At 36.7% G+C, this 27,694-nt stretch overlaps 1 protein-coding gene across 1 annotated transcript in view; it reads left to right on the forward strand.

The window, feature by feature from the left end:
- The first annotated feature begins 1,645 nt into the window (after positions 1 to 1,645).
- The window catches only part of LOC127452248 (MICAL-like protein 2), a 51,393-nt gene continuing 25,344 nt past the window's right edge, over positions 1,646 to 27,694 (forward strand). The window contains exons 1-18 of the mRNA XM_051717596.1: positions 1,646 to 1,921; positions 3,471 to 3,519; positions 7,844 to 7,985; positions 9,503 to 9,828; positions 11,071 to 11,201; positions 12,021 to 12,533; positions 13,697 to 13,905; positions 14,942 to 15,014; positions 15,526 to 15,725; positions 15,851 to 15,955; positions 16,038 to 16,139; positions 16,528 to 16,589; positions 16,697 to 16,820; positions 18,911 to 19,013; positions 19,399 to 19,487; positions 22,218 to 22,317; positions 22,445 to 22,491; positions 22,609 to 22,789. Coding sequence (XP_051573556.1) covers positions 1,779 to 1,921; positions 3,471 to 3,519; positions 7,844 to 7,985; positions 9,503 to 9,828; positions 11,071 to 11,201; positions 12,021 to 12,533; positions 13,697 to 13,905; positions 14,942 to 15,014; positions 15,526 to 15,725; positions 15,851 to 15,955; positions 16,038 to 16,139; positions 16,528 to 16,589; positions 16,697 to 16,820; positions 18,911 to 19,013; positions 19,399 to 19,487; positions 22,218 to 22,317; positions 22,445 to 22,491; positions 22,609 to 22,694 — 2,604 coding nt within the window. The 5' untranslated portion in view covers positions 1,646 to 1,778 and the 3' untranslated portion in view covers positions 22,695 to 22,789. The remainder of the gene's footprint in view (positions 1,922 to 3,470; positions 3,520 to 7,843; positions 7,986 to 9,502; positions 9,829 to 11,070; positions 11,202 to 12,020; positions 12,534 to 13,696; positions 13,906 to 14,941; positions 15,015 to 15,525; positions 15,726 to 15,850; positions 15,956 to 16,037; positions 16,140 to 16,527; positions 16,590 to 16,696; positions 16,821 to 18,910; positions 19,014 to 19,398; positions 19,488 to 22,217; positions 22,318 to 22,444; positions 22,492 to 22,608; positions 22,790 to 27,694) is intronic.

The raw sequence follows: 27,694 nt of genomic DNA on the forward strand, positions 1-27,694 counted from the left end.
TTTTCATTGTCTTTGTGTTTGTTTTTGAGTTGCACAGTACGCAGTAGACTGGCATGTCTTAAGGTCAATATTAGGTCAAAAATGGCAAAAAAGAAAGCTTTCTCTAGAAACTCATCAGTCAATCTTTGTTTTGAGGAATGAAGGCTACACAATGCTTGAAATTGCCAAAAAACTGAAGATTTCATACAAAGGTGTGCACTACAGTCTTCAAAGTCAAAGGACAACTGGCTCTAACAAGGACAGAAAGAGATGTGGAAGGCCCAGATGTACAACTAAACAAGAGGATAAGTACATCAGAGTCTCTAGTTTGAGAAATAGACGCCTCACATGTCCTCAGCTGACAGCTTCATTGAATTTTACCTGCTCAACACCAGTTTCATGTACAACAGTAAAGAGAAGACACAGGGGTGCAGGCCTTATGGGATGAATTGCAAAGAAAAAGCCACTTTTGAAACAGAAAAACAAAAAGAAAATGATAAGAGTGGGCAAAGAAACACAGACATTGGACAACAGATAATTGGAAAAGAGTGTTATGGATCATAACCCCATTGAGCTTTTTTCTTTTAATTTTTCATGTTATTAATGTCCTGACTATACATTGTGATCAGTTGAATGCCACTTTGATGAATAAAAATACTCTTTCCATAAGAGCAAAATCTGTACATTATTCCAGACTTTTGGCTACCAGTGTAAGTAGAATTGTAATTAAAGATCTGCTGCCTTCTGAGTCAAAACCCAGCAACATCAAATCTGTATTAATGCATCAAATCTAACAATAATTCTGTGAAGACTTGGAAACAACTGAGAAAAGTAATTTTTACATCTAACAATGTTTTCCTTGTATCTGAATTAGCTGTGCATGTATATGTGGTAATTATACATAGCTGTTAAAAAAGGTCTTTATTCACAGAATACGACATCCACAACGGACAATTAGGCAAAGAAATGTTTGATGCAACAGCTTCCTTCAGGTTCAAAGCACGTTTAATTTTTTCGGGCAACATGAAGTGGTGTGGTTCCAAAAATATACTGTGATAAACACTTTGGCCTTTAGTTTCATGAAAAAATCACTGGAACAAAATTAACCAGTTATAACTGGTTTCCAGCATTTAAAAATAACGTTTTCACTCCGGAATAATTGAAAATCACTTTGTTCCAGTTTTCGGTTACGTTCTGCAAAACATTTCATTCGTTATTGGTTTTGGTTTTCGTTCCTTGAACCGTTTTTAGTCCCTGATTCCGAAAGCACATGAGGGCAGCACAAGTGAGAAGTATTCAGCTTGTCATGTGATCTAAACATGGCGGCCCCCATGAGGAGACCCTCTCCTCTCCATGTAGAATAACAACAACTTTTATAAGGTTACTGATATGACTGGAGTCTTCATCTCATGTGTGTGACCATGATTTTATACCTATATTTTAAAATTACTATTAATTTCTGTCTTGATGAGGACAAATTTGACTGTATCTTTAATGTTATCACATCATCTTTCTACAAGGCACTTGCTTGTTATTTTAGAGAAAAACCAAAAGAACAAAACACAATCAGCGTTTCATTATTGATAATTTCAGGCTCCTCCTCCGTTATTTCCTCTATTCCGCAGGTGTCGGCTGCTTTGCCGAACAACAGTGAGGACACCAGTTTACACAGCTCAGATCTCTGGCAATTCCCGAAGTTTCTCCACCGTCATTTCTTCCAAGCTCTGTTATTTTGACAAGCTGACGACTTGTTTCTCTTTCTATCCTTCTTAAGAACACTTTGAGTGCAGTGTTAGAGAATGGCCGCTGTCAAAGCGCTGCAGAAGTGGTGTAAGATTCAATGCGATGGATACAGAGATGTGGGCATCAGCAACATGACCACATCTTTCAGAGATGGACTGGCCTTCTGCGCTCTTATCCACAAATTCAGACCGGACCTCATGTAAGAGTCGCTTATGTATAAATTGTCCTTAATTAGAATGCAGCAATTGTTAGCTATTTAATGTTTACGTTAGAGGGTACTATACAGGTCTTATAAGAATGCCATAGTGTAACAAAAAAAAAAAAAAAAAAAAAAAAAAAAAAAAATTTGTCCAATTGCAAAACAAAATATCAAACCAAGGTTTTTAAAGAAAGAACTGTTTTAATTTTAATTTAAACAAAAATGCTATTTATTAAACAACATAATTTGTGAGAAAATAAATAATAACGGAATGTTGTTTTGATTAAAACTCAAATAAATTAAAAAAAAAGTAAAAAAAAAAAAAAAAAATTGGCAAGGGAGCCTTTTACCCCACACTTGGTGTTAACAATTTTCTGTTAATTTCTATCATATTTGGCATTTCTTAACATCTCAAGTATTTTATAAACAAATTAATATGTATTGTGATTGGATATGATCCCAATATGATCATTTTTCCAAACAAATCCATTTGAGGGGGGCACTTAAGAAAAACTATGTGTTTTATGGGGGCCTTTAGCACCTCCAACAGGACTTTTTTCCCCAAATACTATCCTTTCACTTATTGGACAGTTATTAAAAACAACTTTTGATTTAATCACCTTGTACAAAACTGAAAATGGAAAAATATGTATTTTGTCTAAAAATAAATGTGATAATTTAGGGATTTTTATTAGCAACATAAATTTGCAACATTTTCAAAATGCAAATCAAACTTTAGACATTGCACACAATGATCTCATGGATCGGGAATATTTTGCAGTGCATTGTGACAAACAGGTGTTAAGGAGAGTATTATGGTAGTTTTTGTTGCTGTTTGGTGTTTTGGGAGAAAATAAAATCAAAAGTACCTTTCACCCTTTAGCCCCGCTGTATTTGGACATATTCTGGTTTTCAAACTTGGAACATATCCATAATTAATGTGGTCAGCTACACTAGTTACTCTGCTAGGACACCTGTGTGAAAACTGACTTTAGCCCTTGAGACCAGCTGGTTAATAGTCATTGCAAGAAAAAGTGAAATTCTGAGAAAATGTCTAGTGTTATTTGTTTGCAGATGCCACTTGGTTTGATATTTTGTCATATAATGAAATTCATAAATTGAAGTGTGGCTTAAGTGTCCAAATACTTTCTAAGATCACTGTTCATCATTGGAATAAAATTATGATAGATATATATACGCTCAGAGGTGTTAACTGTTATCACTCCTCTTTTGGCACAGAGTTGCAACCTTTCATAACCTTGTGTTATTTACATAAACCTAATACAACAGAATTTGTATAAACCTCAGTCTTATGTTAAATTGGTTTAATTATTGTATTTGCTTGTGACCTTTAAAATGTAGCCCTATATATTATATCCATTTTATTGGCATAGTGCCATATTATCTGCCATATTGATGCAGATAAATGTAGAAACTAGAACTTTATTTCTGTATACTTATGCTCAGCTAATTTAGTATCAGTGTTGTCATTCTTATCTCAAGACTTCTATATGTCTGCCTGGTGACTCATGTCCTTGTTTTCTTTCAGAAACTTTGAGTCTCTCTCCAAAGACAATGTGTATTACAACAACCATTTGGTAAGTCGTGCTGTTTGGCCTTGGTCATAGGAAACTACAAAAAACACTGTCTGATGCAGAGTGACCCATTTTGCGTGTTTTATGGCCAAATTTAGCTGTATCCTGTACAAATGTGTGTTTGGTACAGTACATTGGTGATGCACACACTAGTTGAATGTTCTTTGTTAGATTTACTGTTTTTTTTATTTTTATGTTGGATGTATAATATACAGTATTCCACACAGCCTCCCCTTGTTGTCTTGGGACTGACATTGTTTTGCTCTTTTTCAATTGTAGAGACACTTATTCATTTGCAGCATAGTCTTTAACAATCATTGGTTACATTTTCATTGTGATATTCCCATTTTTAAAAGGTCGCCTTTCTAAGGGACATGTCAGTGTATAAATGCATTGTTTTTCTGTTACTGGCATGAATAAGAGAGCTCGTGAGATCCTTTCACAGAGCTTGAGAGATGTGATCTAATTTTGCAGCATTCTTCAATAAATGGGACTTGTTGCTTAGCAAAATAATCAGTTTATAGTTCATGTGTCACAGCCATAGCTGTTGGCATAGTCAAGATATCTTTAGACATTTAAGTTTGGAAGACATTGTCATGCAGACAAACTTCCTTTGTGAGAAAAAGAAAAAATATTAGAAAACAATAAGAATCTTTTCTAAATAGTCATTTTTTTTTACCTATAATCAGGCCATAGAGACTATTGTATTACTTGGGGACTACAAGCGGTTCAAGGAACGAAAACTGGAAATGAACAAATGCTTGAAAACAGGAATGAAGACCCTTTCAATTGTTCTGGAGTGAAAACGTAATTTTTTAAATGCTGGTAACTGGCTAATTTTGTTCTAAAAAATGTTTCAAATGAAACAAAGGGTTTATCACAGTAAAGTTTCGGAATTACACCACTTCCTGTTGCCTTAAAAAATAGGCTTTTCTTTTTTAGTAGAACATGATAAGCATGTGCTTTAATCCTGAAGGAAACCACTGCATCACACTTTTTGCAAGTTGTGGATGTAGCTTTCCATGACATGCTGAAGACCTTTTACAACAATATATAATTAGTAATTACGGCATATACATACACGGTTAATCCAGATACAAGGAAAAATATTAGAGGTAAAAAGTACATTTCTCAGTCTTCACTTAATTATCGTTTGATATAGTATAATGCATTATTACAGATTTGATGCTGCTGGGTTTTGACTGAGAAGCAAATGTGTTATTAAAATGTAATGATCCATACAGATTTTTATTTAGGCCTTACTTTGTGAAAATGTTTTATTTTTTATGGCTTTTTACAGCTTTAGAGCCAAGAGCAATGAGTGTGTGCTCCCTTCTGTTTTACCCCAGTGTTGGTTATTAAATCAGTTTAAAGTTGATTTAGGATTTTATGAAAGGCCAGATGTATATTTGAAATGTTTTAGGCTACTGTAACCTCCTGAGATCCGAGCATGACTGCTGTGTGCATTTTCCATTTCCCTTTTTGATTTGTAACTAGTAGCACCTTATAAAGATGCAAAAAAAAAAAAAAAAAAAAAGAAAAAAAATTTCTAGAGCAAATAGTTTCCCCTTAATATTGATGTCCACATATGTGGACAGCGGGACTATGTTGTGAAATTCTAAATAATACCAAGCTCAAATATCAAATTGTTTATTATGTTTGCAGGAGTGTTGTTTATTCATATTTTTGAGATGTTACTGACTTCACAGCTGATTTTCTGTAAAGCTGCTTTGGAACAATGTGTATTGGTAAAAGTACAAATAAAAAAACTATAAAAATAAAAATTATTTGACTTGTTTTTTTGTTTGTTTTTTTACTTTGGCAATAAAATCTTAATGTTCTCTCTTTGCACTGTCAAAGAAACAAGTGATAGCCAGTGCTGAAGCATTTTACCAATCAGATATTAGCATAATTAACCACTGCCAACCATGTCAAAATAAATTTATATATTATAAATTCTGAATCTTAAGTACTGACAACCATTGTCCCATGTCTTCCAACCATGTTGAGTGGTCCAAACATCATCTGCAGCCTGAAACTGAACATTTGATAGGAAGTTTGGATTGAATGCACTTTGTTTCATAGGAAAGATATAGGATGCTCCTTTGCTCCCTTGCTCCCCATTAAGTGAATGACTTAACCTCCAGTGTGCTGTCTGTCTGCACTGGTCTCAGAACAGTTCGGAATGCACTGTATTTTCATCCTAACTCCATATAAAGCAATTTTTTATAAAGTAAATAAAGGATTTCTAATGAAAATCTTGTGCTATTGTACACATTGTGATTAGCAGCGTGGCGTTTTGCGATAAATCACTCATTTTAAAAATGCCATATCAGATTAAACTAGAGACTCAAACAGGTTTCAATGTAAAAACTTAATTAGGTTATTACCAGATGTAGTTTTCTTGGCTATTCTCCCGAAGGAAAACTCCACTGTGATCAGCGGCAATTTTTTTGTTACGTGACTCCGTACGTCAAATGTTTAACCCTTTACTGACCTCCCAGAATCTCCTGAACCGAGATCAGTCGGTTTAAATTAAATGATGCGTTGCGTATAGCAAAGCCGAAATACAAAGTCCCACATGTGTATGCGGGGTCGCATGAGAGTATCCTATGCTTGTTATGATTTCTATGATGATAATTCCCCCAAATGGAAAAAAGTTGAATTGCTTATTTTGGTGAGGCAAGTCCATTATTTTGAGCTTGTTTTTCCAGACCAGTTCACTTGTTTCTCTTGCGAGATCTGGCAACACCGCAACTGGTATTTCACCTACCCTTAGCACGGCGTACTGTCATTTTAAAAAGAACATTATTAACTGTTCTGTTATTTCATTCTAATTGGTTACCATTTGGAAATGAGGCTGCAGAACACCTGAATGGAAAAATATGGTTTCTGCTCTGAATGGAAAGAGTATTCGATACTCGACTCGAATTTGATTAAAATTAACTTTATGCTTTATGCTTTGACCATTTAATCTGTCTTAGGCACACATATATAGTGTAAAACTTCTTAAGGTTGACCATCAGAATTAAGAATACTTGCCTATGGTGTATTTCAGTTTAAAATGAGAGAATATATGGTATGCATCTAATGTGTATTTGTTACGCTGTCTGATGATGCCATCCCCTTTTTGTGAGATTTTGGCACTTTTCATTTTTCATTCTAGAGTTACCTAGGAACTGACCATGCATATCAGACATCCTTCAGTTTGATAGTATATGCATTTCAAATGCATAATTTAATTTGCAAAATATGTAGTGGGACACTGCCAGACCAGACTTAGTGACCTGATTAATTGTTTCGGCCCACCAATTCTTGTCAGGAAGTGCTGAGAATGAGGTGGTGAGACATGCCACAATCAGGACTTTTTCATGATGATGAGCTCTTTCTCTTTTCTTCCTCAGAGACCCCAGATTATAGGCCCCACACTCTGAGATCTGTTACAAAACCTTACCACTTCTTTCAATAGCACTCAATTGTAGTTGGAACCCAATCCATACAGCGTCTTTTCAGTCCATGCATTATAAAGAAGGGTGACAGTCATCTACAGGGCACCTGATCCTCTCCATCAAGATTAACTTACCTCTGTTCTACTACTGTCCTTACAAAAACTTGTGTTCATTTAAACACCAAAGAATAACTATTTTGATGCCAGTGTTGGCACCTTTTGTTGTCTAGTGTACTTTGATTAAACCCAGATGATATTTTACATGAAACCTGTTTTTTTTTTTCATAACGTAAAATAGTCAATGCGTAAATGGCAGCTGCTCGGCTGTGTAGGACAAAAGAGAAACAGTAAGTCACAGCTGCGGTTGCAGTGTGGAGGATATGCAGCCTCCTAAGTTGTCCTGTAAAATTTAATGAGTGTGTCCAGGTCAGTCCTAAACAATGTCCTGGTATCCTCCTCTTCTGTCCTCTTTCCCAGGCCCACAGTGCACACAGGAAATGTGCTATTCATTATGCACTCCCTACGCAGAACCTCTTGATGTGGTGCCAGATCTCACTGGATACTGTCCTTTTCTATTTTTGATGACTCCGTTCTTTTTGCCTTGTCTGTATTTACAGTTAATTGGCCAAGTGCCTTTGGCCTAGAAAACCATTGCCACAGCATGATACTGGCACCCGGCAACAATCATAAGAGGTCTTGTTGATTGAGTATTTTCAATAGAACACAGGGTTCCTTGTAATTAGGTTCTGTAATTATGGTGGTCTTATTTCTTATTCTTGTCTAGACAATTTCTTCTGTTTTGGATGCATCCTCTTAAGATGTGGTGGTCTAGTTGTTAGTGATGTAATCTTTGATGTCTGGTTTTGTGATGTGCTTCAGGCATTCCGTGTGGCCGAGGAACATCTGGGAATCCCAGCTCTTCTGGATGCAGAGGACATGGTGGCTTTGCCGGTCCCAGACAGACTCAGCATCCTCACATATGTCTCACAGTACTATAACTACTTCAACGGCCGCTCACCAAGTAAGAGTTTATCCACCATCAGTGTTTTTATGCTTTACTAAGTTAGTAAAGTAAGAAGTACTATTTTGTGAGCTTTCTGATGCAACAGGATATACTGTCTTATCTGAATGTTAGGCTATGTTTGGAATGGAATACTATTTTACTACTTATTGCATACTACGCTGTTCAGTGTTTCCCCTATATGGATTTAGCAGCAGTGCACCGGTAATGGAAGGTCAAGAGTGTATTGCCTTTTGAGGTACAGTGTTTCTCATAATCAGCTCCGGTTGTACAGTATATTTAGAAAAATGTAGGTCATGCTTGTATTCTATGCATATGAAGCTTTCATACAGTGCAAATTTACATACTATATGCTGCAGAAATAGTATTAGTATGCTATACTGAAGGTTGCCACCTGGGATTTCAAAAGGGCCGATTCTTCGTTATCAAGTCTCGATACTAAAATAAGAAATGATACCAGTTCTTCTACTGTACTAGTACTACCAACTAGAGGTGCCCGATATTTCGGTGGTCGATATAATCTTGTCAGATAACTGAGAAGATTATCGTGCTGATAGTATTTTTGCTGATAATTAATTATGGTATATTTGCTTGCTCCGGAGAATCTCATTCTGACTGCTTGTGGCTTCATTCTCTCCTTGTCACAACGTATCAAGCATCAGTGCGCATTGTCAAACTGTCTGTGTGTGACATGGATAGAAAGTTTTTTTGGCCAAGTTAGCATGTCACGTCGCTCTGTGAGGATTATTTCAAAATCTAAGCACCATGCTATGCTGTTTTTTTTTTGTCTCGTTTTGTTCAGTATCATCTGCTGTGAATAGTTTTTAATTTAAGTTTTAAATCTTTATAAAAGTAGCTCCATTTTATAAAGGGTTAAAACTGAAAAGTGTCGGCCACAAGAGCTGTGAATTATCGGTTCTCGGTATCGGCCCAGAAATTCCATATTGGTGTATCCCTAGTACCAGCCAATTCGGTACCCATCTGATACGTATGTTCTATGTGTGCTATTAATGTTCGTGTTCTGTGAAAAGCACTCACTGTAATGCGGATATGCACCTGAATGTTCAAATACACTTCCAATATTTGGTGAAAAATGCTCATCTTTGCGAGCTACACAGTCGATACATTGTCTTAAGTCAATGTAAAGAGGCGGGGAGGAAAAACTGGATATGTCAAAATATCAGTTTTGATGCAGTTTAATAGACCTGCCACTGTTGTCAATATTAATCTAACAACAACATTGACAAGAATAAAGAACCACTCATTGTATTTCCTATTTTAAATGTTATGTTTAATTTTTAATTTTGGAATGTTTTAATACTTGATACTGCTCTTAGATACCTAAAAAATGTAATTTTTCATACTTCACAAAATGTAATACTTTTGCTGTGGTATCAAAATTGCTTCTGAGAATTGTGAAATTTTACTGGTATTGATGTTGATGAATGAAATTTTGTATTCTGACAATCCTTGTTGCCTTTTCAATGGCCTTTCTTCTTAATGGTCTCTTTTCTCAGTAGGGGGAATAGGAGGTATCAAATGCCATGCTGAGATCTCAAAGGGTATGCCATTAGAGAAGAAGAATCAACCTGTGGTTGCCAAAAATCACAATCTCAAAACAAATACAGAGAACTGTCCTCCACACACGGACATGCTAAAAAATATCAGAGACAGCCATCCTCCATCTCTTAATGTCCAGAAAACAATTCCAGAGAAGCATGTTCTAACCACTACACAGCAAACTGGCACAGACTGGCAGAAATCTGCAGGGGCAAAACGAGTGCAAGCACCCGTCACCCCACATAGAGCGAGATCTCCACAGCCACACAGAGATGTTGAGAAGGTATCAAGCCAGATCGTCTTTCCCGATTATCACGTAATGACCAAATTATTGTTCTAATATTAACCATAGTCCAATCTGATAAAAAAAGATAAAGTATAAAACATTATCTCATGTTCGAGCCATGGCACAGTGGTAGCACAGGCTCAAAACATACAGTATAGTGTCGAAGATGTAGTGCTCCTGCGGGAATGCAGGTTGAATCTGGCATGCATTGTCACAATCCCAATTTTTTTCCCAAGTAAAAATCTCAAGAGAATAATTGCATTCATGATTTGGTGAATAGTGAAGAATTTTAAAATGTGTTTTTACGATCTGTTTTCATCTGGGTAGGGTTGCACCAGCTGTGCATAAGGTCTCACTTAAGTTGAGACGTAAAGTTCACACTAAGGGCTTAGTAACTACTAGTTAGTTTGTAACTAAGTCAGTGCTTAATTTGGTTGCACCACCTGCTCATTAGGCAAGACTTAACTAGTAGGTCCTTAGCTCTCCATAAAGTAATGCATAGTCACATAATATGATGTTTACTTGTACTGATCCAGTAAGCAGCTTTCATATTTGTGCACAGAAGTGTTAAAAAGCCATCAATTTCAGTTTGATCTTGTTACGGTTGATGTTCAAACCTTGTTTGCTCACATAACTGTCAGCTGTAATAAATTATATCCCCATTGAAATACTATACATAATAAAACAAGATTTCATTAATGGTATATTTAGCCTGTGTAAATAACAATATTTAATACCTGTATCTAAAATTAATAAGGATAATAAATAAATAAATACTAATACAACAGGCTGGAAAAATAGACATTTATTCATTTTAATATCTTATATATTTCGTATATGTTGAAACTTGACACCGGGCAGAGTACACAGGAAAGTGCACCATTAGATCGGTTTCATGCTGAAGAAGTACGTTTTTTACATAATGTTTTCTCCCGTAAATTTAAATGCATGTTATGCAACATCATCATATATGTCGAAAGGACTGAAGCCTGTTAACCAAAACATGAGCTCATTTATGTCATTAAATGAGTCTGCTTTTTTATTCCATCCAATACTCCTGGTCTGAGACTTCCGTAAATATTTAGTTTATACGTAGGGTTACATTCTACCTAAGTTTAATGGTGCAATGCTCACATATTTTGTAGTGCGTAAATTGTGGCTTAGTGCCCATTTACGCCACAACTTGGCTAAATTGTTACTTACGTATAGCCGGTGCAACCGGCCCCTGGTCTTTTACAGAGAACTGCTTTGGTGGAAAGCTCAAATAAAACAGGTACACTGAACAGTGAATGTGCAGTATGTGGAAATCATGTGCATCTGGTCCAGAGACACCTGGTGGATGGAAAACTCTATCACCGGAGCTGCTTTAAGTGAGTTTTCTACTAATGACCAATAATTATAGCAAGTACCACTAATATTATTGCTCATAATCATTGGTCCAAACATAAATATTAAACTTTATAGTAAAACTTGACCTGTACCATTTGTGCTACAGACATGAATGATACCTGAAATAGAGGTGTATTAGAAATTATTGGGCTTAATATTTTCACCAGGTGGACAATGGACCCTTAACACAGACCGTGATGCCAGTTTCTGCCTTATTTAGCAGCATAAACAAAGTTTTCTAGATTTCAAAATTTTGTTAATTTATAACATTGTTCTTTGTGGTATTATTACCCTGGCATTAATTAAAAATAATTTTAAAAATCAACACGGCTGATGGGCTTTCAAATACAGCTGCTTTTTTCCTCTTTTGGAAAGCTGCAGAAATATAATGGATTTTTTTTTTATTTGCTGTTGGAGCAAAAATTATGTTTGCTGTGGTGTCCCATTGACCCCTATAGAAGCTACCCCACAATAGTTTACTTCCGGAAATGTGGAAAGGGTCCATAAAACTGCCCAAAAATCCCATAGACTTACAGTGAAAGAGAGACCACCTGAGCCATATCTAGGGACCAGAATGTTGTAAAGCCCGTATCGTAAGCACCTTTGCAGCCATATAGCAACGTCCTGGATACCCCCACCTTACCCTAGCATTGTGGTGGCGAGTTTTATATGGGCAAGCGCCACTCACATTTTCTTCTGCGAATGCATAAAGTAATTTTTTTTGCCATGTTGAGTTTGATATTGGAGACTTATATGTAAATAAAGAACTATAACTCTTTGTTATTGTTCTTGTGCAATAGGTGTACTGTATGCTATGGCACTCTGAAACCTGGGACATATAAATTTGGAATGGACACTGGCTCACTGGTCTGCACCATTCACCAACAGACCCAGAGTGGCTTCAAGCCTACTGTTAGGCCATTTAAGAGTAGTGGCTTTACACTTGCTGAACTGGGATCCAAGTCTGACAATGGAGGTCCGCTAACTTCCCAGCGCTACACCTCAGTATTGTCTATGCCCATCAAGGCTTTTGCCAGAACGGTTGACTTGAGTCCAGTCCCACAGTCATGGACTGCCTCTGCTCAGAGGACTCAGGCAGCAAGACATAAGTTCTTCCAGTCCTGTACCCCAGCAGCAGAGCTTCACCCAAGTACAAGGCCACAACCATGCCCCTCAGAGCCCTCCATAAATCAGAATACGAGTCTGAAGATGGAGGAGAAAGATGAGACCAATGTACTGATCAATAGGAAACTACCTGAAGGAAACTGCAATAATAACAACTCACTGAATTCTCACCCAGGAACAGAGAGGCAGTAAGTGATTAAATGTTAAAATTGCATTTTTTTATTCAAGTGACTGAATACGGTCATTTGATCCATTATTAGTGTTGCCTTGTATCTACTGACCAGACGTGGTTCAGTAGGGCTTTGCTGCAAACTTTGTTGCAACACAATATCAGGTTATCATGTTCCATGTTTCACACAGTTCATACACTATTTTGGAATAGTCATTGGGTTAGTCATTAAAACAGGTTTCGATATTTGACACTATATTTGTAAACCCGGGGATAGCGTTCTTATTTTCCTATTTATGAGGTGCATAGCATTGATTTGACAAATACAGCATTCCAGTTAACACATTTGCTGTCACTGTTTGACTTTCACCTTGCTGTCAAATTTCCCTCACATACTGAAACTAAACAGTGTGACTTTCTGCATCTGTAAAAAGCAAATTAATATGAAATAAGGTTATTGCACTTAATCGTGCCCCTTGACCGTACTCTATTTCCGCAATAGGGAATTTTCCTACCAACGGAGCAATTCAAGCTTGAAGTACCGCCTTAGTTTTTTTGCAACTCTCAATCAGTAGGGGCTAGTCAGTGCAGCTCTTGAATTACAGGAATCAAACTAACAGCTGTTCAAAGATGGCTGGATGAAGCAGAGTACATGGGTCTCGAGATGAGTTTTTTCAAGTTTATCAAGTTTCCAGCTAAATTTAACTTGTCACAGCTTCATGTGAACTCAGCATTTATGGCTACAGATGCTGAAAACCAGTAAAACACAACATAACCACAGTGAGACACTCCAAATCATCCGTCTGACATGTGTACAGACGGAACGCAAGAACACGTCTTGTGAGAACAGACCAAGTCTACAGACTGACAAATTCAGTTGCAAAATGAGTTGCTAAGGCCAGTGATAGGCTTATGTTCAATGATATGGAAATAAACCAAGCAATATATTGACTTCTAAAGGCACTTTTTTTTATTGTCTAATAAATGCTTTATTCGTCTGCCACAATAATGTAATGTATTTAAATTATCTGAATTATTATATTAGAGCAAAGAAGCCTTAATAAATGTTTGGGGAGAAACTGAGCTTTAAATGGCTCAAAAGTGATTTAGATCATTCTTAGCCTACTTGACCAAAATGAATGTAATTTTACATCAGTTCTCTAAATATATTTTCTCTTTCAGGCTAAAAATCAAATGCCATTCTGCTGATGTCTCCAGCTGGAGGCAGGAGTTAAATAGCCGTGATGCAGTTGGAAGGAACTCAATTCAGGTCACTCCATTCACCCCTGCTATCAGCAGTAGCAGCTTGAACACCAAGGAATCCCTCTACCTTAGTGCCATCAGCAAGAAGCAATGCAGACCTCCATCCTTGCTGCTTTCTACTGCCAAAGGTTGCAATCACTTGTTGATGACCTTTTGCTTGTGTGGATTGTGGTCTTATTTTAAAATGTTTTTTAAAGGTCACATGGGAAATATTACCATAAACACACGCAATAAGTTGGAGACAAGAATAGAGGCAGGAAAACTGTAAAATTAAGACGCTTGACTCAGGCTGGCATTGATTGTGACAGCCTTAGTAATCACGTTATCCATATAGTCCACTAGAATGACAAAGTCTTAAAGGGGTCATATATGGAGGAATTAAATTTTTCTCGATCTTTTGGGATAAAATAGTTTGATTATATTAAGAAAACATGCTGTAATTGCTGTAAAAAGAGCATTTATTGAACACCATTTTGATGTCACAGATAAATACATCAGCACATTCGCACCATGTAATACTTGGGGGGGGGGGGAGCCCTTACAGTGGCCGCCATCTTAGATTTTTTAATTATTTTTTTGCTGCTACTCTTTCAGACTTTGTCTGATTTGCACAAAAACTGCACACATGATCGTCAGACGGAGCTGCGCAGAAGTGACATTAAAGAATTGATTTTGGCCATTGTTGAAAAGTTACACTTGCGTGAAGTTAATGGTGTAAATCAGGAAGTCTGGCTGTATCTCAGCAATGGTTTCTCCTATCAAAACGAAACTTGGTATGCTTCATTATGGCAATGATCTAAGGGTACATTCAAAGTTCTACAACATAAATTACACACTTCATACCTTGTATTGAATTGCATACTTAAAAAAAAAAAGAAGAAAAAACATGGTGGCTTCAAAATTGACGTTTGAGGTATGGAAGTGTGAAATTTATGTTGTAAAACAAAACCACATCCACATATCGTCAAGTAATGTTAACCTAAGCCCTTATTGTACTCATATGTTGAAAAACCACATTGTAAAAACCCATAGGAAATTAATTGCTGCTTGCAGCTATATTTTTTTTACGTTTTTTGATCAGATGGCCTCAATTAGCTTAATTTGATTATTGTGAATTCTGCTTCTTGTTTGCCATAATTTTGCCCTCTTCTCTTGGCTTCAAAGATTCTCAGAGCAAAGAAGCCTCGGCCGACTGCAGATCAAAGCCAAAGGCAGCTCCAAATGTACCAGGACTAAAGTAAGTTCGATCTGCCTAGTTATCTCTAATGCTTTCTAATCCACATGTGGGGAAGCAGGCAGAGTCACTCGGGTGTGAGCTGCAATGACACTTCAGAGCTGGAGTACTGACAGTGGGGCCTTTCATGTATCCACCCTCTAGCCTGTGGATTCCTCTCACTTCCCCCATAGTGTTTGACTGGCTCAGAGTACATCCACTCACTCTATCCCCAATTCTCAACAGTCCCAAGGAGTGCTGCGCCTAAACAAGCCCCCACTGAAACTCTATGCCCTTACTTTGATTTCCTCTGATCATTCTTTTTGTTTTCTTTGCATCTGCTATACCTTAAGGTGAGACACTGAATTACTAATTGGTTAAGTTTAGTTTTCTTTTAGGTAAAAGGCCATTTTTGTAAATTGTTTAAATTGTCAAAGGTGTTTTTGCATGGTTAAATAGGTTACTATTATTAATACTCATGTTGGCTAAAATATAAGTCTTTATCAATTTACAGCAAGGCTAATTTTTCTTTTAGATCTCAACATTCTGCCAAGGAGATCATGTTAACTCCCGGGAAAAATAAAAGTGACTTTACCTCCAGACATTATGAGTTCACAATCCAAAATGCTTCACAAGCTCCAATCTCACCCATATTAAACAGCCATTGCTCTAACCATATTGCTCAGCAATCTGTAGTTGAGAAAGAGCCAGAGTTGGAAACATGGGTTACCTGGGGTAAGTCTGGAGTGTTTGAAAACCTGAAATGGCAAGCATGCCAATTAAATACCAAATGCTGATGTAACCTGGAAATTGTTTAAAGTTTATTTCCCTTTTTTTTAATTTCTCACATACACCACCAGGTTGTCCTTTAAATGGAGTGTGGTCTATGACCTCTTGCCCCAATCAACAACTCAGTCCTGTTATCTCATGTTTGGGTCAGACCTCTGATGGGTCTGCTGGACAGGGTATGTCCAGTCCACATCATTACATCACTATCAGTTGCAGCATGATGAAATTTGGGTAAATAATCATAACATTTTACCACAGGTTCTAAAAGTGAATGTCTCATGTCCTCATGTGTCTCACCCTCTCATTCTCATCACAAACCTTCATCTCCAAAACAACCTCGCCACAGGTCGGCGAACTCAAGTAAGCATGTTATGAAAATGGAAATATTATCAAAGCTTTTCAGTCTGTCAGTGTCTATTGGGCATAATTTGTATCCTATAAAATCTTTAATTGAAACCTAAAGAAACTTGCCATTTCAAAACACAAGTTGCCAATGTGACCAATGTTAGCCTTACTAAACTCTGTGGAAGCATCCTTTCATGGAAAAGAGCTTAAGTATAGCCCAGCAATTTTGAACATATCAATTATGTACATGGGTAGGTGCCTGCAGTCATTTATGTGCTTTAGTAACCCATCTTTAAGAAGTTAAAGCGTCTTCTGAGAGCCTAAAAGAAATGTTTTTTTTCTTGAAATAAATCAATCTTAAAAAGATAAGTAATTAAAGGCAAAAGCTTTGTTTTATATTTAGGTTATGAAAATGGAAAATTTACAGCTAAAAATGGCTTGAAGGATGAGACAATATCACCCACTGTAAGTTCACAAAACTTCTCTCTCATTCAACCGTTGAATGTTCCTACATGAGCACAGAACTTTCAAAACCGCTGTTTTCAGTTTACACTATATCTGTCTTTGCTCAGATAAAGCCTTGCCAAATCCCAGCAGACCAAATCACAGAAGGATTGCAGGAAATTGAGAACAATCTTAATGTTTTGGAGAATAAGGGAGCAGAATTGGAGAGAAGACTTCGAATATATGAAGAAGGTATGTGATCAGAAGCTGTCCTGTATTTTGTAATAAGAGTGACAACATTTACATGCACTTAAGAAAACGGTTTATTCCAGGGTTTCTGAAGAAAGCGGCATTCTGAAACATGTAAAAGAGAATGCTACTAAAATAAGAGAATTACACTACTTAAGGGACTAAGAAAGCGGTTTAACACAACCGCAGGTTTCTCCCGGAGAATGCGGCTTATGTGGCCATGTAAACACAAGCGCCATTCTGGTGTTTGAAGAGTGTGCATGGACGTGAACAGACTGAAAAACAAAAGTCATAGGATGGAGCCCTATCAACACAGCGGAAATAATTCAACATTTCTGGGAGTACAGTGGGAAAAGCACATACACTATAAACTATACCCATTTATTCACACCAGTGTAAAATATTGACTGTCCCTTACGTTCGCGTACAGTATATGCGCTGGGGCAATTTCAGAGTTTTCCGTAAGAGGAAAACCCCACTATTGCAGTGCAATTCCGCTGCAGGTTGCGACAAAGTTAAGAAAACAAACACCGCAACAACTCTGGAATATCTGAAAATAAAGTGAAGCAAAATAGAATAAAAGTCTTCCTCAGATACCATTTTTGTTATTTACACAAACATCGTGGGGAAATTACGTTGCTGTGTAGAAAGCTACTTACTGAAAATAAAAGCGAGACACAGCACAACAGTCAAAGACATCTGTCTAGCGCGTGCTTGCATAGAAAAAATATGCATTTGGAGGGAGTAGCTTGTGTCTTCAGTATGCTTTGGCTTGCTCTTATGAGCGTCTCACTGCAAAAGCATTAGGTACGTACAAACAGCTGTATTTAAATTAAAAACACTGTTGTACCACAAATATTATGAAGATTATGAAGCCTGTTACAATACTCTGGCACTGGTATAGGCTACTGTTCAACACTAAGTTAACACATATATTGTAGCATTTCTTGTTTTACCTTTTTAAATAAGATTTGAGAATATGGATTGGCTAAATCTTTATCATTTATCAACTTTTGTTAACAGCCAGAGATGTTTTTTTGCAATAAACAATATCTATAACACTGTGCTGATTGGTTAATATTGATTCGTTGTGCCCTCTTGTGTACATTGAAGACATCGTCCGTTTAAAAATCAGATGTCTTGTAGATTTTTTTTTCCCCCTACCTGAAATTATGTCTTTAAAATTAGAATATAATTCCAATTTTGGTAATATTTCAGTGAAAAAAATCAAATTTAGTTTCTCAGCCCTCTGTATAGCCCCAGTACTTTGAAATTATTCTGAAGGGCTTGAGTACTTTCAAGGTTGTTTTGGTCCAAATTAGCTGGTTGGTACAGCAGATGTTCCTTTTTGTGCAATACCAGACTAATCATTCAGTATGCTTTAGACAGCGTGGAGTAGCTCCGTTGGTGTATATGTGTGTGTGTGTGTTTCATGGTGTTTTGAGAGTCGTGCACTCATTCCAAACCTGTTAGCTGAGCCCGTCCACCTGGGAGACGGAATTTCGATGTTGCCTTTAGGGGAAGGCTGTGGCCAATAAAGGGCTCTCGTTTCCAGCAGCCAGGGCCAAATTGGGCGAGGCGGAGGGGAAGCTCCCTCTCCTCCTGTGGGATGACGGGATGGAAATGGAGAAGAGGCGGTAGGCTGCAATGAGAGGCTGGTGACTGAAGGAAAGGGTACCTGATTGGCTCTTTTCAAGGTCACCATGGTCTTGGCACAGTAATATCATCTCCAGACTCACAGCTATAGTCACCTGTCCTGCTGCTAGCAGCCAGTGGGATTTGATAGAGCCCGACTGCCTCACAGTCCCACAAAAGACCACCACTTGATCAAATTACGCAAGTGTGTGTGCTGTATGATTGTACTTGTATGTTTTTGTACCACCTCAAAGCAATGTCAGTGGAAAACTTGCTTTTTAGACAGCATTACAGTGCTCTATTACGAGACCAATAGAAACCATTCATAGCTCAAATAGAAGTTAAAAGTATTTCAAGATGCCCATCTTCTGAGCACTTTAAATTGTGGCTTGAGGTGGAGTGTCTCATATGTGGCTAGATATGGACAGTGTCCTTGGTTACATTAGCCTGTTTTACAGAGGGTCATGGGGACCTTCTGATGGATCCCTTGATGGTGGACTGGTTTAACCTGATTCGGAAAAAACAAAGCTACAAACGGAAGGAGTCGGAGTTAATGTATATGTAAGTGATCCTTTTTAATTTAATCCCCAAAATGTTGAACTCTGGGTAGAAATGGTTCAAAACCTTTCCCTCAGACCAATAAATATTCTGGATGGTCCCAAAAATGAAAACTGTAATCTACTCCCCCTCATTTGTTCCAGTATGTCCCATATGAGTGTCTTCCGTGAAACACAAAAGATGTTAGGCAGAGTGTTCAACTCTGTCACCATTCAATTTCATTATATGGAAAATCAACGCAATAAAAAGTGAATGGTGACTGAGGCTAACATTCTTCCTAACATCTTTTTGTTGTATGGGGAAAAATAAATTTTAACATGTTTGGAACAACATAACAAAAATTGTATTTTTGGGAGAACTAACCTACACACATTAATCTTTTTAAAAGAGCAAGAACACAGGATCTGGAGGAGCAGCAGCCAGGTGTGGAGGGAGAACTCAGGAGACTGATCAATAAACCAAGTAAGTGTGAACCAGGTAACCAGTGTGTAAAGTAGAGATGAGGCCTCACCTTCTCTGTTCTCACACTCACCAGCAAGCACTCAGATGGGCACCATAACATATTTTTTGGAAGATTGAAACCAGTCTGTTTTATTTTTTGCATGAAGTACTTTCATCATGCACTCTTTCATTTGGCTGTTTTATACACTTTAACATTTGAGGGCTCATTGTAAAATATGCACTAATTTACCTTGGCAAATTGTGATCTACTTACAAGCAAAGTGCTGTATTGATACAGTATATTGCCTTGCAATTTTGCCTTATTGGGGCATCATTTCAGCATTTACGGTACATGTTCTAGTTCTAAATTTAGAATTCTTTCTAGCACTAATTATAAATGTGAAGACATGTAAATCTCTTATGACACATGGAGGCACTTCTAAGACACTTCAGTGCTTCAAATCATACCAATAATTGTTTTTATAATTGTTCTGCTTTGGAATAAAATGTGTGGGGAAAACTGCTATGCAAATACATTGAAATTATGTCTAGTATGAAACTATTTCATTAAACTGGTCCCAGAAGTTGGCAGAATCTGACAAAACCTCTCTTTATGTGTAAAAGTGATTAATAACCTGGGCTAGTTGTCACACTTTTTACTTCAGTAAGTATTTCTCAGGGTAGCTTTATTTTTTTAAGTTAATTTCTGCACAGCCACATACTGTAGTACTGTACCTTATAGTCTTTGCTACAGAAAAGCCATTTAACATTTCCATCAATATTAGCCAGCAAAAACCTGTAATATTTTGTCATACTCGATGGGGTAAGTTGGCACAAAACGATTAATGAAACGATAAAAATATAAAAACTTTGTTTGTCCAATAAATATTGTAATTGATAAATTGTATACATTTATGCCATTTAAAACATGTGTGACAACATGCCCCAACCTGAAATTTATTAAAGGGTTAGTTCACCCAAAAGTGAAAAAAATGATCTAATTTACCCACCCTCAAGATGTGTGACTATTTTTCTTCTGTAGAAAGATTTTTAGAAGAATATTTCAGCTCTGTAGGTCCATACAATGTAAGTTAATGGTGGCCAGAACTTTGAAGGTCTGAAAAGCATATAAAGGCAGCAAAAAAGTAATCCATACGACTCCAGTGGTTGAATCCATATCTTAAGAAGTAAGATTACAGGTGTGGGTGAGAAACAGATCAATATTTAAGTTATTTTTTACTAGAAATTCTCCTCCCTGACCAGTAGGTGGCGATACGCACAAAGAATGCACATCACCAAAAAAAAAAAAAAAGAATGTGAAAGTGGAGATTTATAGTAATAAATGGGGGTGAGTGAATGATGAAAGCATTTCCATTTATGGGTGAACTATCCCTTTTAAAAATACATTTTGTCCTAAGAACACATTCAAACCTCTCGGTAAAAATCTGCCTTCATTATATTATTTAACACTTGCCGTAATGTGCTGTATGCCAGTGTGGTTTGATTGTTCACTTGTTTACCCAAGAGCTATAAAAAAAATATAATGATAGTGAACATTTACTATGGATAGAAGGGTTTAATTCACAAAAAAATAATCTTAAAATCTTAATTTAAAAGGGTTTTAATGGTTTGAAAACAACATTCAAAAACTCTGCTAGAGCAAACATACATTTGTGCAATTGGACTTTTGACTTCAAATCTTAATGATAATGAAATATAGCCCCTGTGACAACTGGGTTTGTTTGTAGTAATTATTAGCTTTGTATACAAAAAATAGATGTCTACGACGGTACAACGGGGTAAAAGGCTCCTTTTGATTTTAATTTCTCCCAAAACACTAAATAGCATCAAAAACTACCTCAGTACATTTCTAAACACCTGTTTGTCAGTATGAACTACAAATTTTCCTCTTCCATGAGATCATTGCGTGTCATGTCTAAAGTTTGATTTTGATGCAATATGATTTAATATTTTATATTTTTTAAATTGTTGTAAATTAATGTAGCTGATGAATATCCTGGAAATGATCACATTTGTTTTGAGGCAAATACTTGTTTATCATTTTCAATTTTGTTCAAGGTGATTATATAAAAAACATTTCAATAACTGTACAATAAGGGAAAGGATAGCATTTGGGGTAAAAAGTCCCCCTGTTGCAGGTGCTAAAGGCCCCTATTAAACACATTGTTTTTCTTAAGTGGGCGGAATAGATTTGATATGGAAAATGTTGGGTTCACATTGACTGATCCAATCACAGTGGAGATTAATTTGTTTATAAATTTAGGATGCTTAAGATGTAATACAATGTCAAATGTGATTGAAATGAACAAGAAATTATGCACCCATTTCTGAAGTGGTCATCTTAATATATTGTTAAAAAAAAAGCATCTTGATGTCTCAAAAGTATTTGCATAAGTTGAAAAATTGTGCACTAAAACTTTTGCCCCGGTATGTACACTATATCACTATAACCCCCCTTGGGGCCTTTTACCCCAAGTGAGAGAGCCAGGTGTGGGGTAAAAGGCTCCCTCGCCACCTTTAAAAAAAAAAAAATTGTATTCAAAACAACATTCTGTTGTTATTTCTTTTCACTCAAATTATGTTGCTCTATCAATATTCAATCAAAATAAATGTATTTCTTAAATCTTGAGATACATTGACCTGAAAAAAAAAATAGCAAATTTTCCTTAAGATGTGCCTTTTGCCCCTTTGTACCCTATTCATTTACAGTAGATAACAGATTTATCATGTTTGTGTGTCTGTTAGAACAAGAGAAGAAGAGGGAAACTGAGCTGTTGAACAGACTGATGGAGATTGTGAATGACAGGAATGCCATTGTTGAGGGACTGGAAGAGGACAGGATAAGGTCATTCCTGAAAAACCTAAACTTAAGCTCTCACACTGCAAGTGAAAATACCTTTTGAATGCATGTTGTCCAAACAAGGTTATATATTAACCACTTTGCAAAGTAAATATATTTGTTTAATTTGAAGGGAGGAGGAGGAAGATCAACAGTTGAATGAGATGATGCAAAGACTGGGTGAGCACTTTGCTCTCGTTATAGTGTTTGGTTTTATCTTGAAAAATCCACTTGGAGCTCGCAGCAGAGGAGAACGTTAAATAAAAGTGATTCTTTATTTCCTCTGTTCGGCTGCAGGTGTCCAGAAGTTTAAAAACAAACACAAGTCGTCCTTCTCAATGTTATTTAGATGGAGAAGTAAAAAAGCATCAGTGGGGGAGTGATCTTCAGAGGAACACGTGAAGTTGTCCCGATGCTCAACTTGATTCAGTTGAAGTTCAGACTTTGGACTTCACGTTCCGAGATGGTTTAAAACAAGGTAGGACTAGAATCACGACTCTGTGTTAGGTAACTCAGTGAGTTTGACCAGATATTTCTTGGAGAAAAATGATTGTCTGGTTATCTTTGACACACATTATTTGCTTTCTGGTCATGTTCTCATAGTTTTTCACTTAAGTTTGGTCATTTAGGAAATTCTTGTTCTAATCATCCTTTGTTTTATGCAATTAAAATTCTGGTCCTATATGCTCTTTAGTCTTTTGCTTGAAATGTGTGGGCTAGTTTGAATAATTACAGGGTTCAAAATATTATTTATTTTGTTAGTTTCCTGTTTTTCCACCCCCTCACTCATTCAGACATTATTGGTTACTTAATGTATAAACAGATTAGTTAACATATGCCCAAAAATGGCTCAAACACATTATTTGATTGTGATCTCTAGAATTAAATTGAAGCATCGCACTCCTCCATTCGATTTTATAATAAAGCTGCACTTCCTGCAGTGACCTGAAGGGGGCACTATGAGCTCGCATGCATCTGCATGAGTATTCCAATTTCTAATTTTATATTCTCCAGAATGCTAAATCAAGCTGGAGATTAGGCAGCAGAGAAGCTTGTGTGCTGGAAAGGCTTGGATTATTGGTTTTATTTTATTTTTAAGTCCTTTAACCTAGTTCAATTAAAATAGTACCTAATTTAACTGATTTAAGACATACTCTGTCCAAAGATGTTTCTGTTTAAATACCAGTATAGGTCTTTACTATTTGAAAAACCTACTAAAAAAACTTTTGTAAGACGCGTTTTAAAAAGTTTTAAGAGAGAGATGGATTGTAATTTGGATGTGCTTGTATGTATTTATTAATTGTATATTTAACTTTTAAATGAGTTATCGAATAAATCCCAATGAAGTTTCTTATTGTATTGTACCAAAAACTGATTCTGAGCTTTATTATTGTTCAAAAACTAATGTGTTATACATCAGCAGTTTCACATATCGGCATGCAAATTGCGTGGCCCAAAAATGTTCCATGGAGAAGCCTATCCATGCTAACCATTGGGGAAGTAGCCAATCCATGCAGAAATAGTTGAAGTAGAGTTGCACAGTAACCCAAAATCTTGGTTTATCCCGAATTGCAGTTGTATCCCTTCTCATTCCAAATTCAAATTTACACCATGCTGGCTGCAGCAACTTTAATTGTTGTCCCTATCATTGCTCATGCTTTAAAACGGCCATTTACGCAGCCATCATTTAATATGGATTTTAGTAAAATGCATTATGATAATTTACTCACATTTAATATCACGCTGCTGCTTACAGGCCATCCATCCCCAATTTAAGATGCATGAAATTGTGATCATGAACTTGGAACACCATCTCTGTAGCCGAGAGGAGCTGGGGATGATATCGGTGCAGAACGCCACACGGGTGATGTGGGTGACAGTCGAGACTGAATACGTGTGATATTAGAGTTAATTAAAGCTTTGCGCCCCATCTCCCGCAAATGCTCGCACTCCTGCAATTAAGAATCAAAGGCGAGGGCTTAGTGTCAGGGGGGTGTCTAATACATGGTTTTAACAGAAATGGGACCTGATTTGCCAAGCTCCTAGCGACAAGCATTAACAACAGACTCAAATTAGGTGGACATTAATATTCATAAGTAAAACAATTCATCCTGTGAATGGCTGATGAAATGAAATTCTCAGAGGTGAGCTCTCACGTCCATGCTGCCCGTGTCCATCAAAAGATGCCATTACTGATCAAGTGCTTAATGCGCCTGATGAAATTGAAGGAATAAAGGATGCCGCCTTTGACTTGTTTGTCACAAGCCTGGTATTTCTAAATCAGCCTGCCAGCTCAAATGTACCCTTCCTAACCTCTGGCACATGCGCGCACACTATCTATCTCTGGGTACATAGCTGAATGACATTTACATATTTGCTTGATCCAGGCCAGCTAAGTGCGGGTCAGTAATTAACACCGAATGGATTTGAAAATGGAGTACTGTGTACTTGAGTGTTTTTGTATATTTTCTGAGTTCTGTTTTGATTAAATGAGGAAAGTGCTTTAATGTGGAGAACGAATGTCGGATGTGCTGAATTTCAAGCATTCAGTGTAATGTGATGCTTTTAATTGTTTAATTAAAAGCATACATTATGCACTTATCAAATGTACAGCATATTATATAGGTCAAACTCTGCTTATCCTGTATGTTCTAAGCTGTTTGTTCTTTTCCTGTTAGGTGTGTGTGTGTGTGTGTTTCAGTTATGGTGCGGGTGCTTCTAGCCCCATAATTATGATCCTCAAGGTAATTTTATCAGCCTCATTAGCTCTGATGAGTAAACGAGAAGTGTGCTTCTAATTTATTAGCCATCCAGACTGGAGCCCTGGCTCTCGTCAGACAGATCATAATATTTGTATAGAGCGGCTGATGTATTCAGTGTATCATCAGGCTGGAAGAGCTGGAGGAAAGACTTTGTTCCTGGAATCATTAATTGCATTGCGAACGATGGACTGGAAGAAAACCCACTCTGATAGCTTTGCATGATTACAGTCATTTGGTGTACTGTTTGATCTAGAGCTAAAAACTTAAAACAGATTTTTCATCTCGGTAAATGTACTTTATTAATACTTGCTTAACTGCAAATGCCCCTTTTGAAAATGTGTATACATAAAAAGACGTTCTTATGATCACTCAGTAAACTTCCATTTATCAACCTCTTCGGCTTGTGCGATGAATTATTTTTCTCTGTGAAAATTCATTTAATCTCTGTGTCATTTGGTGTGTTTAAAGAGAGAGGGTAATGTGCTCACAATTTCATAGTGCACACATTTGCATTGACGGAAAACATACACGTTGGCTACTGGGAATGAGATGGAATGTGCATGACTGGGGAGACTTGACAAGTGCAGTTTTTCATCCATTTCAAATGAATAATTTTCCCTTCCCTTAAACATCCCTAATCCAACCATGTTATCAGCGCCAATGCAGGATTCTGCCCGACTCTGCTCAGCAGCAAGGCAACTTTTCCTTCCTTACACTGGCACAGAGACTTCCCACTTTATCCTTTCTGCTGGTTTTGTGGATCAGTGGAATGCCCCCCACAACAGAAGTGATACATATGGAAACTCTTCACAAATGCCAATGTCTCTTTTCACCCAAAATCTGAGCTGGCTCACTTGATGTCCTGCACTGGCACACAACTACTGACAGAGATATCACAGCACTGTGCTTAACAGAATAGTGTCATTTCATCTAGTATCACATGTTCAGAAAATGTTTGTATTCAAAATGTTGAAATGTGGACTGGGGAAGATTATTTTTATTTCCTCTGAATATTTCAAAGGAATATTTTCAGCTTTCTAATAAGCAGCTGGAATCCTGAGGCATGAATCCGTTGAAATGTATTAAGTTTAAATTCTCAGCATGGGAGGTCTTTCCTGTGTCACTTTGCAGTTTTACCACTGTGATGGTGTACAATTGAATTAATAATTGCTGTTTAGATCTCACAGCAAGATCTGTGATGGGTAATGAAAAGGTCAACATTTTCAATAATCACAAAACTCGCTGCACGTTTAGTTTGTGAAATTCTAACCTTGATTTCAGGTAACTTCGAGTGCAACAACATCTTGTATTAAACGTTAGAGGAAGCTTTTAATTTGTCATTTAGTGACATTTTAAGCCTTTTAACTGAACTCAGACAGGGATTTACAGTTCCCTCCCATGAAAAAATATTTTGTCCTCTTCACAGGAAAATCAGAGTAGAGATTAAACATGCTGTGCTAGAAGTAAGAGAAGTTTTACACACACTTTAGTGCTTTAGGTGTATAATTTTGGTAGGCACATTCTAGAAGCCTGTGTGGTGTAGCTTTATGAAGGAAACCATACACAATCCTACCAAATAGAGTAGCTTGTATGAATGTCTATCTTTTCATTGTTATTGCAAAAGTGTTCTGATTTTATATGAAATAAATACCCTTTTCATAAACACATTCATAGAAATCATGAACTTATTTTAATGTAAATAGGTAAATTATCACAGAAAATGACCCCTCAGATTGTAAAAGTCCTTGACCACTACAGATGTTCAAAATGATAAAAGTAAACATCTTTTAAACAATTTAGAGCACCAGTGAAAAGTTCTTTGAAACTGAATCTCTTTATACACACTTAAAAAAATATTTTTGTGCTTGTTCAATTTACTTAATTAAAATGAAATAAAGCAACATAATTTTAGAATATTTAGTCACAACTTGATTTTATTGAGTTCTATCCATTTAAATTTTGGAAGGTAAGCTAATCCATTTGAGTTGGGTCTACATGAATACATTTTGTGGGATTAATGTAGCATTGATGAAACTGGACAGGGTATTTCCATTTCCCAGCATGCTTTGCATGGGACTCGATAGCGAGAGTAAATGTTAATGTTAAGTGTTATTTTATGTGTTTAACAAATATCCCCCTTTATATTCATCTTGCACAGTGTTTAATGTTTTGTTGAGATTTAGAAGAGTTTCTGTTATGTTGGAGTTTTGGGGGTTACCATTATGTGAAGAGTGGAGCTTGAGCTAATGATGAGGATAGGTATTGTGGATGTTGCTCATGATATTGATTGTGTTCTTCGTTGAGGAAATGCTGTGCTAACCGTGCTTCCAACCAGCATGTATTAGCATGCTAACGTTCACTTTCACTATTTAGTACATAAAGAAATAAGAGATTTATTTGAGTTACATTGACATGCCTAATTTAGTTGAGTTTACCCAATTCAACTAGGTTCTTTCTACACAGTGTTTGTGTTGAGATTACATAGTAATTTTAAATTAAGAAAACTCATTTTAAACACGTGGAACCACTGTCCACGATTAAATCAAGTTCAGCCAAAGAGCTATTTCTAGAGCATGTTGGTTTCATGTATTTTTCAGAAACATATTGTTTAAAAAAACATG

This window comes from Myxocyprinus asiaticus, chromosome 14 (genome assembly GCF_019703515.2).
Source record: "Myxocyprinus asiaticus isolate MX2 ecotype Aquarium Trade chromosome 14, UBuf_Myxa_2, whole genome shotgun sequence".
NCBI classification, from domain to species: Eukaryota; Metazoa; Chordata; class Actinopteri; order Cypriniformes; family Catostomidae; genus Myxocyprinus; species Myxocyprinus asiaticus.